This window comes from Bison bison, unplaced genomic scaffold, assembly GCF_000754665.1.
Source record: "Bison bison bison isolate TAMUID 2011002044 unplaced genomic scaffold, Bison_UMD1.0 scf7180017864456, whole genome shotgun sequence".
NCBI classification, from domain to species: Eukaryota; Metazoa; Chordata; class Mammalia; order Artiodactyla; family Bovidae; genus Bison; species Bison bison.
In genome coordinates, this window is record NW_011495018.1 from 11,506,975 (window position 1) to 11,526,307 (window position 19,333).

General features: G+C 38.9%; 2 protein-coding genes across 6 annotated transcripts in view; one reads left to right on the forward strand and one right to left on the reverse strand.

The window, feature by feature from the left end:
• The window catches only part of MCMBP (minichromosome maintenance complex binding protein), a 38,775-nt gene extending 28,775 nt beyond the window's left edge, over window positions 1–10,000 (forward strand). For all 3 annotated transcript variants that reach the window (XM_010859249.1, XM_010859248.1, XM_010859250.1), the window contains exons 12-16: window positions 2,328–2,493; window positions 3,431–3,564; window positions 4,439–4,603; window positions 7,411–7,499; window positions 8,131–10,000. In XM_010859249.1, the coding sequence (XP_010857551.1) occupies window positions 2,328–2,493; window positions 3,431–3,564; window positions 4,439–4,603; window positions 7,411–7,499; window positions 8,131–8,257 (681 nt within the window). In that variant the 3' untranslated portion in view covers window positions 8,258–10,000. The remainder of the gene's footprint in view (window positions 1–2,327; window positions 2,494–3,430; window positions 3,565–4,438; window positions 4,604–7,410; window positions 7,500–8,130) is intronic.
• A 587-nt stretch (window positions 10,001–10,587) lies between these two features.
• INPP5F (inositol polyphosphate-5-phosphatase F) overlaps window positions 10,588–19,333 on the reverse strand; it is a 94,275-nt gene continuing 85,529 nt past the window's right edge. For all 3 annotated transcript variants that reach the window (XM_010859252.1, XM_010859251.1, XM_010859253.1), the window contains 5 exons: window positions 16,777–16,848; window positions 15,729–15,802; window positions 15,151–15,279; window positions 14,496–14,583; window positions 10,588–12,839 (listed from right to left, as the gene is read on the reverse strand). In XM_010859252.1, the coding sequence (XP_010857554.1) occupies window positions 11,684–12,839; window positions 14,496–14,583; window positions 15,151–15,279; window positions 15,729–15,802; window positions 16,777–16,848 (1,519 nt within the window). In that variant the 3' untranslated portion in view covers window positions 10,588–11,683. The remainder of the gene's footprint in view (window positions 12,840–14,495; window positions 14,584–15,150; window positions 15,280–15,728; window positions 15,803–16,776; window positions 16,849–19,333) is intronic.

Below are 19,333 nucleotides of genomic sequence, written 5' to 3' on the forward strand. Positions count from 1 at the left end.
ATCCACACAGTCAAAGGCTTTGGCATAGTCAATAAAGCAGAAATAGATGTTTTTCTGGAACTCTCTTGCTTTTTGATGATCCAGCGGATGTTGGCAATTTGATCTCTGGTTCCTCTGCCTTTTCTAAAACCAGCTTGAACATCTGGAAGTTCACAGTTCACGTATTGCTGAAGCCTGGCTTGGAGAATTTTGAGCATGACTTTACTAGCGTGTGAGATAAGTGCAGTTGTGCAGTAGTTTGAGCATTCTTTGGCATTGCCTTTCTTTGGGATTGGAATGAAAACTGACCTTTTCCAGTCCTGTGGCCACTGCTGAGTTTTCCAAATTTGCTGGCATACTGAGTGCAGCACTTTGACAGCATCATCTTTCAGGATTTGAAATAACTCAACTGGAATTCCATCACCTCCACTAGCTTTGTTTGTAGTGATGCTTTCTAAGGCCCACTTGACTTCACATTCCAGGATGTCTGGCTCTAGGTCAGTGATCACACCATCGTGATTATCTGGGTCGTGAAGCTCTTTTTTGTACAGTTCTTCTTTGTATTCTTACCACCTCTTCTTAGCATCTTCTGCTTCTGTTAGGTCCATATCATTTCTGTCCTTTATCGAGCCCATCTTTGCATGAAATGTTCCTTTGGATTCTGTTGTTTTCCTCTATTTCTTTGCATTGATTGCTGAAGAAGGCTTTCTTATCTCTTCTTGCTATTCTTTGGAAGTCTGCATTCAGATGTTTGTATCTTTCCTTTTCTCCTTTGGTTTTTTGCTTCTCTTCTTTTCACAGCTATTTGTAAGTCCTCCCCAGACAGCGATTTTGCTTTTTTGCTTTTCTTTTCCATGGGGATGGTCTTGATCCCTGTCTCCTGTACAGTGTCAAGAACCTCAGTCCATAGTTCATCAGGCACTCTATCAGATCTAGGCCCTTAAATCTATTTCTCACTTCCACTGTATAATCATAAGGAATTTGATTTAGGTCATACCTGAATGGTCTCATGGTTTTCCCTACTTTCTTCAATTTCAGTCTGGCAATAAGGAGTTCATGGTCTGAGCCACAGTCAGCTCCTGGTCTTGTTTTTGCTGACTGTATAGAGCTTCTCCATCTTTGGCTGCAAAGAATATAATCAATCTGATTTTGGTGTTGACCATCTGGTGATGTCCTTGTATAGAGTCTTCTCTTGTGTTGTTGGAAGAGGGTGTTTGTTATGACCAATGCATTCTCTTGGCAGAACTCTTATTAGTCTTTGCCCTGCTTTATCCCGTATTCCAAGGCCAAATTTGCCTGTTACTCCAGGTGTTTCTTGACTTCCTACTTTTGCATTCCAGTCGCCTATAATGAAAAGGACATCTTTTTTGGGTGTTAGTTCTAAAAGGTCTTATAGGTCTTCATGACTGACTTTACTCTCTTAAAAACTCACTGAGGCCTCAGAGAGAAATGGTTTGTGTGGGTCGTTTGTATCCTCAATTTACCATCTTAGAAATTAAAACATACTAAGATAGTCATTGAAAACAAACCAATTATATATGAACATAAGTAAAATTGTGAAAATAGCTATTTTTCCCAAACAAAAAAAAAATCAGTGATAAAAGTGACGTTGTTTTAAATTTTTGCCAGTCTCTGTAATGTCTGGATTAATAAACAGCTGGATTGGCATATCTGTTTCTGCATTCAGTCTATCGTAACATGATGTTTTGACTGAAGTATATGAAGGAAAGCTAGCCTCACACAGATGAAAACGTAGTTGGCGAAGGAAGGACTGTGTCAACAGCCTTTTCAGATAACTGTGGATGTTCTTTGTGGATATTCTGATACTGAACAAAAAACTGTCCATGTGGTATTTTCTTCAAAAAGAGTTGCAAGTGTGAAATCTGAGATCTCATCAGTGAGCTTTTTATGCTCTGCTGTCATAAATTCGTTGGTCTCTCTTGCACACTGAATGGATCCTTTATCCGGGATTTTGACCTCATGGGACCCCATAAACGGGTCTTAGCAAGCTTCTAGCGATATCTTTTTTTTTAAGCCTCTGTGTATTTGAGATACATGTACCAATATATATCTCAGTGGTCTATGATTTGTTTCTGGTTCACTAGTAAAATAAAAACTATTCTCCAGGAATACGGAACAGGACAGTTGAGAATAAACCAGCTCATAGAATCAGAGAAATTCTTACTGAGGATGTAGAAATTTTTGTTTCTGAGAGCTCCAGAAACTATGAGCCTACTCCCTTAAAAATTGATAAGATCTTTCTCTCCATATAAAAGGTAGTGTTTAACTCTAAATACATATTTTCTTAAAAGAGCGAAACTTGCTAACTAGGAAATTTCTCTTTGCAGTCTTTTCGTCTACAGATGACTATAGAGAACATGAACCACTTGAAGTTCATTCCCCACAAAGACTATACAGCCAATCGCTTGGTCAGCGGGCTCCTGCAGCTGCCCAGCAACACTTCGCTTGTAATTGACGAGACTCTCCTGGAGCAGGGGCAGCTGGACACACCAGGTGTGTGCACCGACGTTTCCCCACTGTTTCTAAGTCCCAGTGAGGCCAGGCTGGGTAATGGTTTTCTAAAAATATAACCGTGAACAAGGGCAGATTCACACTTCACAGATATTTAAGATAAAGGCTTGCTCTGTGAATTTAGTTAAAGCTTATATGGTAAACAAATAAGTTGTGTACATCAGCTGTGTTTTATAATGGTATGAAAATTGTACCATGATACAGGTAAGTGATATAGCTTTTTAAAGGCTGCAAGGAAGGAGGCTTTGCCTTTAATCCTATATTATCTGAAAAGAAAACTTGTAGAAAAGACCTAATAAAACATTTTTTTTTACCAACCAATGTGATTAAACTTCTTTCCCAAAGAATCAAAATATTTAGAAGATCAAATGGCTTGAACTAAAATGTTATGGAACATGTTATGAAATTATAAGAAAGCAGATTGCTTTACCTGTGCTCAAATGAGAATGCAGAAGACACTTTGCTAGTAATCAGTTCAAGAGGTAAAGGTAGAAAAAGCAGTGTTAGACGGGGTAGAATTAAGGCAAAAATGAGTATAAATTCATTAAAATTCAATAACCTCATCTCTGTATAAAAACCGTTTTGGTCCTGCCAGATTATTTTAGCCCTGTGAACACATCACATACAAAGTAATCTTATTTTTTGGAAACTGTTTTCTGTCTAATTGCACACCATATGCTTGATAGTAAATTTTGGGTGGGTAGGTGGGGAATCTTGGCTCCAGAAATATGTTTTATCTATCTTGACAGATACTTTCTGTGAACCCTCTTAGTTAATGGTCATTTAGAAAATTGGACAGTGCCTCTCATACTTTTTTAAAGCAGTAGAAATCTCATGTCTTATTATCAGTGTCAGCAAAACTAATTTGGTTAAGTAATTAAAATCAAGCGACTGAAAAATTGTTTTCTTGCTTTTGTAGGTGTTCATAATGTGACTGCCCTGAGCAACCTAATAACTTGGCAGAAGGTGGATTATGACTTCAGCTACCACCAGATGGAATTTCCCTGCAACATTAATGTTTTTATTACTTCAGAGGGGAGATCGCTCCTGCCGGTACGAGGGGTCGTTTTGAAATGGAGGGCAGTTATTGGAGAGAGATCGGGACTTCTGCTTTGTTTCTTGGCACTGCATATTATCAATAAGCTTAGCTTGTTTCAAAATTGTGGCTGCTGATTATTAATGAGGAAATTGAATATTTTGGTTCTCTGGGATGAACACCTAGTATCTAGAAAATTATAGGCAAGGAAAGAAAGCTGTTGGCGGCAGAAACCCCCACATGTGGGGAGAAGAAGCTGTCTGTAAATTGCCTGATTAACATCCAGACCTTGGTTCTTGTTGCCTCTGTTCCACTGTTTTCTGCGAATCTTTCGTGAGAAATATTTGAGAGTTCCCTTTAGAATGTTTCTAATCAACCTGGTTACTTGAGTGGTTCATGGAAGAGCACCTTTACTTCTGAGTCTTTTAATGATGAGAAATATGCCCAGTTGCTTGAAAGACATCTAGTTGCTCGCATCTAATGTGCTCACCCGTGATGTTTGAGGACTGCCTGTGAATGAGAACGAGGTGGCCCAGTGGTGAGCTTCTGTGGTGAAAGTGTGATTTGCTTTATGTGGTGTCTAGAAATCCAGTATATTCCATGACGAAGGAAACATCTAAAACGTTTTAATTAGCCACTTTGTAGAGATGCACTCTCTTTCTATATGCTTACTGATAACTGGGGAAACATAAGTAACCAAGAAAAGGCTAGCTTTGGTAATTATCGCTGCGTAGTTACAGTTCACATAAGTTAATATTAAAAAGTGACCTCCCCCTAATAATAAATCACATTTCCTATTTCCCTCAGGGATCTGATAGAGCTGAAGCATCCCCTAAAAATTTAGATTAATTTAGGAACTTGGAAAATACTGTGTACTGTTTCTCTTTTTAGGCAGACTGCCAGATCCACTTACAGCCACAGCTAATGCCACCAAACATGGAGGAGTACATGAACAGCCTTCTCTCAGCAGTGCTGCCCTCTGTGCTGAATAAATTCCGCATCTATCTGACCCTTTTGAGGTTCCTGGATTATAGCATCTCTGATGAAATAACCAAGGTATGTTTGGGTTAAAACAAAGGATTTCTCTGTGTTGAATTGGAATAATCAATTTACATTTACTGTAATTACTGATAAGGTAATTTTGCTTTTGTTTTCTATGTCATAATGTCTTTTGTTCCTCTGTTAATGTCTTTTGTTTGAAATAGATATTACTAGTGTACAACTTTAATTTTGTCTTCTATGACACAAATTTTTTTTGTTAGTAGTTGCCTTGGGAGCTATATTAACATCTTAATTATGATAATCTGGGATTAATTTAGGATTAATGCCGATTTACTTATAATAGTATGCAAAAGCTTTGCTCCTTCATAATTCCATTTCTTCCTTTGTGCTTTATTATCATTCAGATTACATCTTATATTGTATGTCTGTCAACACATTTATGAGTATTGCTTTATGCAGTTGTCTTTAAAGACATTTGTACTGCCTTTTGTATTTACCCGTGTCGATACCCTTACCAGTGATCTTCCCATGGATCCAAGTTACTTTCACTTCAGCCTGGAGAACTTTCATATTTCTCAGGGTTATTCTGTAAGGGAGATCTGCTTGTGACAAATTCTGTGTTTTTGCTTATCTGGGAATGTCTTAATTTCTCCTTAATTTTTGAAAGTGAACTAATTTTGGTAGGTGTGAAATTCTTAGTTCATAGGCTTGTTCTGTCAGCACTTCAATTAAGTCCTCCAGCTGCCTTTTGGACTTTGTGATAAGAAGTGAGTTTCCAGTGAGAGGATTCTTTGTACATTAGTGAGTCATTTCTCTCTTGTCCTTTCAGGATTCTCTCTGGCTCTTGACAGTTGGGCTGTGATGTGTCTAGATGTGGATCTCTGAGTTTACCCTGCTTGCAGTTTATTGAGTTTCTTGGATATGCAGATTAATGCATACTTTGGGGAGGTTTTCAAGACATTTGGTACATCTCTGACCATTATTTAAGTTTCTTCCTGCCCCTTTCTCCCTCCTCCCTGGCATTCCCAGGTGTGTATGTGGTACACTCAATGGGTCCCACGGGTCTTTGAGGTTCTGTTCAATAATCTTGGTCAGCCTGTCTACAGATTTTCTGAATCTTCTGCCAGTTAAATTCTGCTGTTGAGCCTTTCAAGTGAATTTTTAATTTGAGCTGTATTTTTCAACTTCAGAATATGTTTTAAGTAATTTCTCTTTATTGATATTTTCTATTTGATATCATTCTCATGCTTTCAGTTAAAGAACTGTTTCCCTTTAGTTCTCTGAATATATTTAAAATACCTGAGTTAAGGTCTTTGTGTAGTAACTCCAATGTTTAGGTTTCCTCAAGGACTTCTTCTTTTCCCACAAAGCGGGCCAGGCATTCTTGTTTCTTTGTAGATCTTCCAGTTTTTGTGTTGGAAGCCTGGTGCTTTAAATAATATAATCTGGCACCTCTGCTCTGGCAGATTCTCCCCTGCCCTAGGGTTTGTTGTTTAGTGACTTTTCTGAATTGATTTCTAAGTCTGTATTCTTAGTTGTATGTGGGCACAGAAGTCTCCCTCAGTTCAGTGGTCAGTGATTGGAGAGAAATTTAATTTCCTTAGATGCTTGCAAGTAGTCTCCCACTATAAGCCAGGGGACCGTATGTCCATGGTGGGGCCAGTCTTGGGCACTGAGCCACGCAGTTGACAGCGCTGCCCTGGCCTTTGCCTTCTGCTCGCACAGGGCCTCAGGGCTGTGAGGAGTGAGCGCGTGCGGCCTGCCTGCTCAGGCTCAGATCTCCTGACAGGGTTGTGAGGAGTGAGCGCGTACGGCCTGCCTGCTCAGGCTCAGATCTCCTGACAGGGCTGTGAGGAGTGAGCGCGTGCGGCCTGCCTGCTCAGGCTCAGATCTCCTGAGCACGTGCACAGCCCTGGGCTTGTGTGTGGCCGTGTAAATTCCTGGTGGTCAGGGGAATATATGGACATTTCATTCCTAGATTTTCTTTTTAATGGTTTAGATTAGCCTGCTGTTTGCCCCATCTACTGTCCAGGGTCTGGGGCAGCTGAGGTGGTCGATAATTGCTTCTGATTGTTTCTAATAAACATTCAGTGGGGGGTGGAGTGGGGGAAGACAAGCTGTTCACATTGAACAAGCTCCCAGTCAGGTAAAATAAAGATAGCAAGACAGTAAAGCAATTATTCTTCAATTAAAAAAAAAAAAGCCAGCCTTGCGAATGTGTTCTTGGGAGGAACCACCAGGCAGTCAAGTAATGACAGTTCTCTGGGCATGGTGCTTTGACACTCCAGCCCCACCAGCCCCTCCAGTGGTTGCCTGACCGTTTTCACGGCTGCTTGGAGATGGGGAGGGAATAGAGCAAATTTAAATGCCTCAAAGCACTATGTTCTTTTGTCTTTCTTGGAGAAAGTGCTCCCCAGTTTATTTCAGGGGTCTGGTTAATTTCTAGTATTGAAGGAGCTGATTGTGATCATTTTTACCAGTGTTCTTATTCTCTTTAATGGTGGGGGAGTTTTCAGAGGTCCTGACTTGGCCAATGTTGCTGACATCTCTCTTCCCTGTATTTAAAGGCATCGTGTTTTGCTGTGCGAATTGCTGGTTTGCATCTGTCTGTCTGACCTCAAATGAGTCGAGTTTTGTTATTCTGTTTCCAGCACTCCCCTCAGTGATATAATTTAGGTGTAAAGTTTGGTTTTGGTCCTTTTACCCATACTGCCTCATTTGTCCAAGGTGCAGGGCTGACCTCATTTTCACATTGGGCAAGGACCGTCTTTAGCTTGGTGAAGAATCCTTTTCCCTACAAAATGCAAATATCATTTCCTCATAAGGAATAACTTTAAAGTTGATTTACTCTTTTGATAAAGGCAGTTGAAGACGACTTTGTGGAGATGCGCAAGAACGATCCTCAGAGCATCACTGCCGACGATCTCCACCAGTTACTCATCGTAGCTCGGTGAGTCAGTCCCCGTCCACCGTTGCCTTTTCAGCGACCTGTGGCTAACTCTCCTTATTTAGGATAACTGAGGCAGACTTAGAAAATGGAAATGAACTGTTCGCTTCTGAAAACCCCCTTGTGAAATGGCTCATGGAGGGGGAATTACGTTTGGCCAGAGTCACTTCAGTGGACAAGGCATGCTCCTTGTTCTCCACTCAAAGGGAAGAAAGTGAAAGTATTAGTCACGCATTTGTATCTGACTCTCTGCAACCCTGCGGACTGTAGCCTGCCAGGCTCCTCTATCCATGGAATTCTCCAGTCAAGAATACTGGAGTGGGTAGCCATTCACTTCTCCAGAGGATCTTCCTGACCCACGGATCGAACCCCAGTCTCGTGCATTGCAGGCAGATTCTTTACCACGTGAGCCACCAGGGACGCCCCACTCAGAGAGCGAATCACCCTCCAAATCTGACTCTGAAAGGATTCCTCTGTATAAGTCTTAACTTGGCTGTTGAGCTGGGTAGCTACCAGATGGTCTTGTCTCCCACAACAACATTTTTTTAAAAACTTCTAAACCAATTTTTTTTTTCCCCCCAAAGGCTTTATTCTAGGTCTAGAGTCTGTAATTTGTTTCTGTATTTCAAACCAGGTTTCTGTCTCTCAGTGCTGGTCAGACAACGCTGTCAAGAGAACGATGGCTAAGAGCCAAGCAGCTGGAGTCTTTAAGAAGAGCCAGGCTTCAACAGCAGAAATGTGTCAATGGAAATGAACTTTAAAGGTCTGACATCTATAAAGAGTAATGGGCAAATTCTAGCCACATTATTGTAAAATTCAACTATCATTTATATCACATTGTTTTGTAGATAATTTGTATCAAAGAAACTGATGACTTTTCCTGAAATCACGCCTGGTAACATCTAAAGTTTATATAATATTCAGTAAGGGCTTTTACCTTACTGATTTTATGGAGCTTTTGAATTTTGTTTTATAATTATATAAATTAGTAACAATGTACAAAAATGTATTTGATATTAAAAATTTAATATTGATAATGTTGCTGATATACCATTTCCTTAGTTTCCTTAGCTTCAGCTAAGTCATAGGCCAGACTCTGTTGAAATAAGAAATGTGAACATCATTTGAAGAAAACTGTTGCAATTCCAAAGTCAAAGGAATTGTTCACTTCAGATTTTTGTCTCTCCAATGAACAGTGGGTCTGAATATGTATAGTGGTCCAAGTTTGGGGGATGGAGCATACTTGCCGTTAATTCACATATGTAGTATCATTTCCCAGACATTCGACCACACCTTTTTTCCATTTATTTAATAGTTGTTAACAACATGAAAAGCAAGTCTTTAAATGGCAGTGGTTCCCAGACTTTTGGGTTTCATGGACCAGTAATATTTCCAAAAATTGTGGGGGATTGAGAGTTGCCAATTTATTTTGCCAAGTAATGAAAGAAGTCACTGTATTATCTTTTTTTTTTCCATAAAAGAACAGTCTCAGAACAAGAGAGTCCTTTAAATGGAATAAATGTAGCTATTTTGGAAGGAAAAAAACGCACTATATTGTCCTTATTTTTCTCATTTTACTCCAATGCATTTGGGAACCACTGTTTATGGGACTCACTCAAAGGGAATGCTGCCTGCCCTGTGAAGTTGTTTTGGCCAAAGAGGAAGAGAACAAAATAATTTAACTTTTAAAAAAATGTCTTCTTCAGAAAAAAAATTGGTTTTTATTCTTTTCCTAATAAATGTCATTTAGTTGCTTTGATGATTACCTTGCATTTTGAACTTCTTATATGTTTATCCATTAGTTCAGACGTATTAGATCAACTAACATTATCTGCTAGTCCAGGAATGCCCTGATAAAACTGTATGTAGGTAGGTTATCACCAAATTACAGTTTTAACAAATTTTTAAAGGAACAAAAATATTATCCATAGCTAGAATGCAAATTGATACAGCATAGTAGTATAATTGTGGCATCGAGAATCTTTGGAAAGGTTAGAACATTACTTTGTTACACTACCACTGGTTACATATAAAAATTAGTTTCTTTAGTCAGTAATGTAGGAACATTAGAGATCAGTTAAATGATTAGTTAAATTTGGCATTCCCCTAGCCCCGGAGCCTAAACTGAGAAAACAGGGTCAGCCTTGAAAATGGAGCAATCTACTATGCCTCATGAACTGAAGTGGAAATTATTAGTTCTTTAACTTTTCCTAAACTCAAATCTATTTTTATAAACTAATGTAAATAATCTGTTTATACTTAGAATTCTAACTGGTTTTCATTTTTATAACTGGTAGACTAGACTTTCCTTAAACTTTTAGAAATAAAACAAAGGCTCAGCTGGATTTGTGAGAATAAACTTCAACAGAGTAGGTTAGTTCCTGTGCGTTTACTGTGCCAATGTGGATTGTAATTTACCAAAGAGAAGTACAGAATTTGCCTGGTCTTACGGAAAAGTTCCCTTGAAAGGAAAACCCTCTTTCAAATAAATAAAACTTACCAAATTACTAGTACTTTGGGCTGTTTTTCATGAATTATGAGACTCACCCCATGTGATCTGTGTGGAAAATTACCAGAGATGAAACTTCAGTATGAGATGATACAGCATGGTGTCCCCCTCTGAGGGCCCACTCAGGTAAGAGATTGGTACTCTGGGTTTCATAAGTCCTTTTCTCCATGGGGCAATTTGTTGATCTAATGCAATAGTAACCCAATTTGAAGCACTGGGAAAATGAACAGGCATCTATATTACCCTCATTGGATTTAAACATCACCTCCTTAATTTTAGTTTTCAAAAATCTCTGTGGAATTAATTTCCTTGGAGCTTAAAATACATTTTTATCACCTGACCTTATTTTCTCTCATGTTGTAGGACACCTTAATAGTTTCAAGAAAAGACGGTAAGAGTACATGTTCAGTTTTGATGTTTAGTTTTTAAAATCATGATAACACTTTAAGAATGAAGTATTTGGAAAGGCTGAGACCAAGAGTTTCAGTTATGGCTAACATACTAACCTCTGCTTCTGAATTCTTCAGTCTGACTTAAATCCTAATCTTCAAAATGTTATTCAAGGAATTCTCATACACATCATCACTTTAAATTATAATGACATTTTATTTTAAATAGTCACATCTGACACTTCAAAAAAAGATACCACTAATAAATAACAAAAGTGGAAATACTTATCAAAGTTAGAACAGACATAATGTTTAGCTGACAATCACTTCAACAGAGTAAGGCTCTAAAGATACCAGACAAACCAATACTTGTTTGGAATAAGATGTGCAACTTTCTTACTGTATGGGCTTACAGACGAGGCCCTGGTTCCACGTGGTCGACATTACAGTCGTGCTTCAGGCTAAAATTTTCAGCAGTTTTGAGAGCCTATACAAGATATTATGGACTGCACCTTGCAAAAAGTTACAACTTGAAAACTTCTTTCAAGCTTTACTAGTATCCAATGTGTATATTTTTAACATTTCTGAAGAGAGAACAAAATTAATAGGTGCTGGTAATCACATCTGATATCTCAGGTTTCATGGCAGACAGGTCTTAATGCTCTTAGACTTTGGGGTGTACAGGGTAGGAATATTTAAAATTTAAGTAGAATGTGGGGAAAATTAGGATCAAATGGGCATACATTCCTTGATTCCAGTGCCATTAGCCCTAACTCTATAGGGAATGGTTAAGCCATCAAAAATTAAACCAAGTTTTTACATTAAAATGTTTCTCCATACTAGTAACACTTAAGAGTCACTAAACTAAGAATTTAACTGGTAGAGGTTAACACACAGAAATGAGCTGACAGAACAGTAACAATTATGAACAATGCTACTCATCTAAAAGGATCGTGTCCACCCTTTGAGTCTACTTCATACATTCTACCCACCCACCCCACTCCAAAAGGTTTCATATTATTATGTCCCAAAGTAATCTATTCCTGAATTACTTGTGAAGAGACAAACTGCTCTGTAGTGTATAAGCTACTTAGGTCCTATTCTAGGATGATGCACTTCCATTGTCCTAGCTCTCAAATTTGGAAATCTGCTCAGGTTTAGTCTTTTAAACCTTTCCAAATTAACGTAATTAGAATTTGTGATCCCTAGATTCACATATAGTACACGCTCTATGACACCTTTTTTTGAGGGGGTTAAATAAAAGCCACAGGATTCTATGTGACTAAAAACTAAATCTGAATTATTCGTGTCTGGCATTGTGTAAACATATTTTTAAGTTCATTTTGCTGGACTTCATTAACTACTTCAGGATCTGCAGGGCTCTTCTGAACCTTTGCCACTGCAAAGTTTATCCCCTGGGTTAACCCAGCCTGGGTAATGTTAGCAACCTGGACCATAGAACTTCGAATCTTTGCAAAAGGAGAGACTGCTCTGCTGCTACAGCTCTCTGAAGGAGAAGGAGTTACATGAAGCCCTCTCTCAAGTTCAAGCGTGCCAGATTCAGAGCCGGGGGTCTTTTGAGATACAACTGAATGCACTGGTTCAACTGACAAAAACTGTGGGCCTGATGCAGAAAAAGACACGTCTAATTGAGAAGGTCGAGACGGTAGCTGTTCCGTCGATTCAAACTGAGTTTCTTCGCTAGAAACTTGATTGGTCATTTGATTTCCTTCCTCACTAGCCTGCTGAGAAACAGAGCTGGTTTCTGATGGCTGGGTCATTTTGTTTTGTGCATCTTGAACAAATCTGTGGCAGTAAATATCCACAGGCTTAGCAAATCCAGTCAATGTGTGTATGTTGTCAGCAGAAGGACTTTTCTTCAAAGAAGACTCGTGGCCTTTTCCAAGCCCACTGTCATGAGCAATAGTAACCTCTGAAGGAACATGAATGCTGATATCAGTGCTGCTAATAGACTGGGATCGACTGCCTAACCGAGGTGCCGAAGCAATAATACCACAACTAGGAAGAACATAGTCTATTGGCCCTACATTCTCTGAAGAGTTAGTTAGCTGCCTGTCTTCATCAGACTTGGAATTTGTAAGAAATTCATCAGAGTGATACGAGTCATTATCTGAAGAGATTTCCCCTTCTGACTCTGCCTGGGCTTTATTATCCATCACACTTGTGTTTTCCATGGTTTCAAGACTACTATCTGATTTCCAAAGATTTACTTTTAAGTTTGGTTTTAGAAAGTTAACTTTCATTTCAGGTTTTGTGAAGTTTCCTAGCTTTCGCAGATTGCCAATGTTTACATTGGATTTGGTCTGTTTCACTTTTTGATTTAGAGATGAAAATTTGCTCATTAAAAATTTTTTTCCCTGGGCCAAAGAGCCTTGGTTTTGAGATCTGATGCCAATGATGTCTTCATGAGGTTTACTGCTCTTCCTACAGATTAGAAAAGAAAAAAGTTAATTTCCCATGGAATCCATATGACAGTTCCGATTATTAATGTAAGTGAAAACTCAAGTTGGCCTCAATTCCTTAAAAGTAGCATACTGCTTAATGACAAATCTGAATAACTTCTTTGACTTGATGCTACAGCATTAATGTCCAATACAAATATGTGGGCTGAATACAATTTTATATACAAAAATTTGTCATTTCAACACATAATTAGTATTAAAGAGATGATTAATCAGGTATCTTCATCTTTCTCAAACTTAAAGTCTTTGAAACAACAAATGAAGTATTTTATATTTCATAAAATACATATATTTCATAAAAGGGCAGAAGCCTTTGTTAAGTGACACGGATGAGTCACCTGCAGGCACTGAGAGGGAAGAGGTGGCACGCTATGTGACTTTAACCCCAGGTCCAGCAAGCAGACCATAGACATCTCCCGAGTGAGCGGTCTTCTCTCTCAAGCCGGACACATGGGGTACTGAAGAACCACCCTGGAGGAACACTACCTCCAGTCTCTTTATCCCACCTCCTGAAGCTCTTCATAGTAATTAGATGAGTTCTGTTCTCTTGGACCAGACCTTTTGTCTTTACAAATCATCACTTGTGATGGCACGCTTCCTTCAACTGTTCTCCCTGGCATTCAGAGAGGAGGGGAGGCCGGGGAGGAGGCAGGGAAGCCTAATGGTAGCCTCAACCTCTGTTTTTGCATTATTCTGAGAATCTTTCCCCAAAAACCTCACACCCCAAAATTCGAACTATTCACATTTCAAAACAGCCATATGTGGTGACTCACTATAATCTGGGGGAGCACAGATCTACTACATCCATGATCTAAACCACCAGCAAAGGAGACACTGACTATAAATGGATATTTACAGCATTTTAACTAAAGCTGATCTACACACATTGCACTTTGGTTGAATTCAGGCAGAGAAGAGGGGAAAGAGCTCCATTTCCTTATGCTTCCCGTGGGTTATCTGAATTTATTTGAGAAAACTTGGGACATTTAACATAAACAATCTGTGTTTTCTCCTTAGCCAGCCCTCCTGGTTGCTAAAAATGAGAAAAAAGGCAGTCCTATTTACAGCACATCTCAGTACACAAGTTCAACACTTGGTCATACAGGATCACTGGTCATGAGAATATTTCATAAAAATTATGTTAAAGAGTTATTAAATACAGTACTGCTTTTTTAAAAAGCTACTGAAATAGTTATTTCTAACAGAAGACTGAAAATTTTTATCTAGATGACCAGATGGTCCTCCTTTCTAGTGGAATTTGGAACTTAAAACCTGCTCATTAGATGGAAAAACCACAAATTTAAAATATAATTTGTTTATAGGCTTTCTTTTCCCAAATTAACCTAGTGTTTAAAATATACTGGCTGTTTATTTTCTCTAAAACATTATTTAAATTTGAATGCTCCCTGTCAGGAGTTTTAAAACATATCACTTGTTTTAACAACAACAACAATAATAAAATTACTACTTTTTGATCCACAAAGATATCCTTCCCCCTCTAAATTAATCAACACAGTATCATAATGTGATTTCTCTCCTTTTTGCAGAGACTTTAAAAGAAGTAAAACTTTATTTTCTCTGTAGAATAAAGACACTCTGTGCAAAGTGGTATACTTACCTCTCAAGCTTTTTCTCTATTATAGGTACATCTAATCCCATGGCTTGCTTGGTGATCTGCAGCATCTCCGCAATGCACTGAAGGGTATCTGAAACCCAAATGTAATTGCTTGCCACTTGAGCAAAAACATTTAAAAACTAGCAGTTCTAACTCAGAACTCAAAATGGGATTTTAATCTTATAATAAAAGCTTGTTACAATTTACAGAAACACACTACTTGTTCTTCACTCCCCTAATTCAAAATGTTCTAAAATGTTAACAGAAAACTAAATGAACAACAAAAGAACCAAATCAATTGGAATTAAAAGTTTATTCGGAAACTCACATCTGTCCAAACACTGTGCCAGACACTGAGATAATAGGCACGAACAAGACAGGCGTTGTTCCTGACTTTTCCATGAGAGGCGTATGTGGTAGGAAAAGCCATCACACTCAAATGGCCAAGCACACTGAAGATTCCCATAATAGATCTCCTTGCCCAAACTAATCAATTTGTGTCCCTGCACTGCCGGGAACAAAGTTGCTATTTCAAGATCTCAAATCACAAAGGTATTTTTCCTGATCACTCACTTGTATAATGGTATGTGCAGTCCCCAGCTGCACTTGGGCTTATAAAAGCAGATAAGTTGTAACTGAATACTTTCACCTCTCTTACCTTTCCCATCCTCTTCTGGGTTGCGCATTACAGCTCTCAGTGTATGGAAATAGCCACTTGCTTCTTTATATCTGTAGTGCAGTCGCATGCAGGAGAACTTTGGCTTACCAAAAAGAGTGGGTTCAGGACCTAAGAACCCAAAAGAATATATGTTAATCTTTCACATAACATTAACTTTCTTCTGTATCTTCAAAATACTGATATTTTGATATTATCCAAATACTTCATAATATTGATGATTGATTCATCAATTTAGCACTTTTTTCATCTGAATAAGCACACACGTTTATCATGATGACTTGGTCTAATAAGACTATAAATAAAAACTCTTGAGTCTCAAATATTTAAACTTTCTAGACCCTAGGCTTAATCTTCACAGGACAAGTAATAAACAATTATTATTAGACTATATCCACCACTCATCTCTAAAACATAGAAGGGAATCTTAAGAAATGGACTACTTAGACTACTTTCTGATTCCAGTAAGATGTTATTATACCAGTTGCTTAAATAACAACCCACTCTTGGAAGAAACAGTATTTGCTTTCTAAGACCTGGTTAGTATCTTAAAAATTTACCTATTTCTATTTTTTCCAGGTCTTCAAGACTCAGTCGTTGATACTGGTTTACTTTGTCAACTTCATCATCATAACTAGACAAGGAAAGGGAATAAGAAGAGGATTAAAATCAAAAGCATATTTGGCTGGTCGGCTGAGGCATAATAGCAACAACCATTATGCAGGCAAAGTCTTCCACAACACAATACATTCTGGGGTAAAGAGTTAAATATTTAAAAAACTAGATGAAATTTTATATATATATATATAGTTCAATAGCTAAATGAAAATCACTTTATAGATCTTACACTAAAGGAAATCACAAAGGAAAATTAAATTCAGTTTTATAAAAGCTCTTACAAAAACGAAAACCAACAAGCCTAAAACTTAACCTAAAAGGAAAGCAAAACAGATACTGAGCTACATATTCCTGATTTGGCAGGTAAATCTGATATCCAAAATAAAAAATGATCAGTGCCAACAGGCACCGGGGCCAAGGGCTGAAAAATGATAGCTCACACCAGACCAAGAAGTGACTGTGTATTTGAGAAAAGTTACTCTGGTGAAGGCTGTGAGGGAGTACTTGCATTTCTGCTAGTGGCACTGTTAACTGGGTGTCATTTCTAAGGCATAAAAAGTAGTGATTCATCATATCCTTATAATCAGAGAAGTGCATGTGAACACAGACACAATTATCTGCACACAGCTGTCTCATTCCTCATAGCAAAAAAGATAAAAGTACGTTAATACCTAACAATGGGGAAACATTAACTATGGTATCGTAATAAAAAATCATGGTATATGGTCAATTACAATAAAAATATGTAGAATACATCAGAACTTGAGATCTATAGGAGATACTATCAAAAACTCAACACTATTATAAATAACTCTAAAATCACTTTTTCAAATTGATAAAAGTGATGTAACAATTATGTAAGATAAAGCAGTGAAATTTCTTAAAATATATAGCAAAACTAGATTCTTGACTTTTTGTGTTATAGAATCTAAAAAAGATATTTACTCGCATTAAAAGAGAGTAAAAGCTTTAAATCAATAAGCAACTTACTAGGCCACGTAGTACGCAGAGTTAGAAAGCAGTAACAGCACATCCACATCTCTGTGAGTAGCATCAATGAGGCTAAACAAACATGACACAAGGAATTAAATATTTTCATTTTCATCTACAGTTTTTCTATAGCAGATCCCCTTAATGATAAAGGGGATCTTTATCATGATCTTTATCACCTTATGGTGGGGGCTAGGATGGGGAGAAAAATATCAAGTAATCAATGAGTCCTACTTCTGAAGTTAAATGTACACAGTCTATCCATTTGGAGATTTAAAAAAACAAAATCAAACCAGGAACACAGTTTAGGAAGGTGGGGTAGGTGGAGGGAAGGACTGGAGTTGAGTAGCCAAGGAGAAGGGAGGGTTCAGGGAAAATAGGATAATGGTATGCGGGGAGGAGGGGGAATTGCATGATGGTGGAGGGGGCAAGGATTGTAAAGAAAGGAAAATATCAGACTGAGAAGAGAGAAATCTAGATCATCTCACATGGCCTAATCTTCAAGTTACACTGCACATTTACCATATGTTTATACTCATGCAGAAAGTATCCTTTGAAAGACTTTTACGTAAATATAACATTTATGTGCAAAAATGGAACCAAGCCCAAACTATCTTGCTTTTTTTTTTTAAACTACAGATTAATTTACACAGCTTTTAGAGAATGAGTAAACATTTCCTTATTCTAAGTCCACTTTGCTGTATTTTATCTCCACTGTAAAGTCAAATACCAGTGTAAGGGTTAGAAACCGAGTACTGATGAACCATTAAACCAAATACTACTTTTTTTAAAAAGGTCAACATATGAAATCCACAAATACTCAACAGGTAACATGGGCAGAATCTCAACTCAACCTTTTAAATAAATATTCATCTACTATTAAAACAGCTTTCCAATCAAAAGATGAAAATTAATCTGCACACTTATATTGGTTCTCAAAATTCCACTGCTGAAGTAGATATTTCTATCTTAGAAATCTTAGAATGTCAGAGATATTTGAAAAACCTGACCAAATGCTACTGAAAAACAAATGGAAAACAATAGGGGGAAAAATGACTAGTAGATGGAATTTAAGTAAAGTCACGTACATAATCTGCCTAAGAATGAGGTCACTGTTTAACAGGTACTGCAGAGAAAATTTCACCAAGATCTTAAATTGCAGTATTTTACATCAGGGGCATCTTGCTGCACCATAACTAGAACAATTTTAATCTAAAATAACAAACTGACCTCAATTTTCACCAAAAACATGCCCCCCAAATACAACTAATTAGATTGAAGAAGTCAGAACCCGATTAATACACAGATTGATCCAAAATACGAGCAATAACTAACCAATCAACCAACCGGAAAGAGAAAACCATCTATTCTACGATCTCGGCAACCTCACCGAGAATAACCGTAGACGAACACTGTAACATACAATTTAGTTTTGCGCATTGGTGCTTACCTGCACTCTTAAAACTGTCACTTGAGCCAAGCCATAAAAATTACGTCACGACACGTAGTTTAATATGAAAAAAAATTTCTACACCTACTAAGTAGTGCTACTTTATCATAGCTTCTATTTTGACACGAATATTTACATTGGTCAAACATGATCTCAGTCAAAAGCATTACGTCCAGAAAGAAAAAGCACTTGGCACGTCACAGGCAATCAAGAAAGAAGTCAGCCCTCCCCCCACCCGCATTTTTACTTAAGTATAAGCTGCAGTGAATACTTAATTTCCCTCCCCACCACCCTCTGCCCCACTTAAACAGAAATAAAACCTAACCCCCATTTTTTTTTTTAAACACAGACAAAACCCCTTTTGGTGCTCCCCCACCCCTCGCCTGCAGCTTGGAGGGAAGGGCTGCTACTCGTTTTTCTCTTCCCGCCAGTCAGGCATGCCCTCCTTCCACACGATGAACACAAACACCGCCAGCACCACATGCAGCCCCACCACCGCGACAATGGTTGCGTAAAAGCCACTGTCATCGGGGGACATTAACAGGAGGCTTTGGAAGAGCAGCAATTTGCAGGAAAAATACAACCCCACAGGAACTTTAACCATCAGTCCTGCAAAAAGGAGAAAAATCTTGAAAGTGGTCGCCAGGCTGCCGCCTTCGGGCTTGGGCTCGGCAGCGTTGCCGGCGGCATTGCCTGTGGCGTTCGCCTGCCGCTGAGCGGTTGGAGGAGGCCGGTGGGAGCGCGGCATCTGGTCGGTCAGTCAGTCCGTCAGTCCGTCCGTCAAGTAGTCGAAGCTCAGTTAGAGCCACCTGTGCCAAACCTTACGCCTGCAGCCACTGCGGCAACTGCACCGAGGCCGTGCCAAGTCCAGCCCCCAAATACAGCGCACTTCCGCCGCCCACGCTCGCCGCGGTGCGCGCCCAGTGCGCAGGCGCAGCCCATCCAGCACCGCCTACAACAAGAGGAGGGTGCGGCCCCCAGTCCCGGAGGGATGCTGAGGTGGGCTCAGCCCTGGCCCGGGTCCGGGGAGAGTGCATGCACAAACACCTTGGTGAAGAGCCGTCCCTCCCGCCCGGAGGGCCACTGGCGCGGGCCTGCGGCACCGTG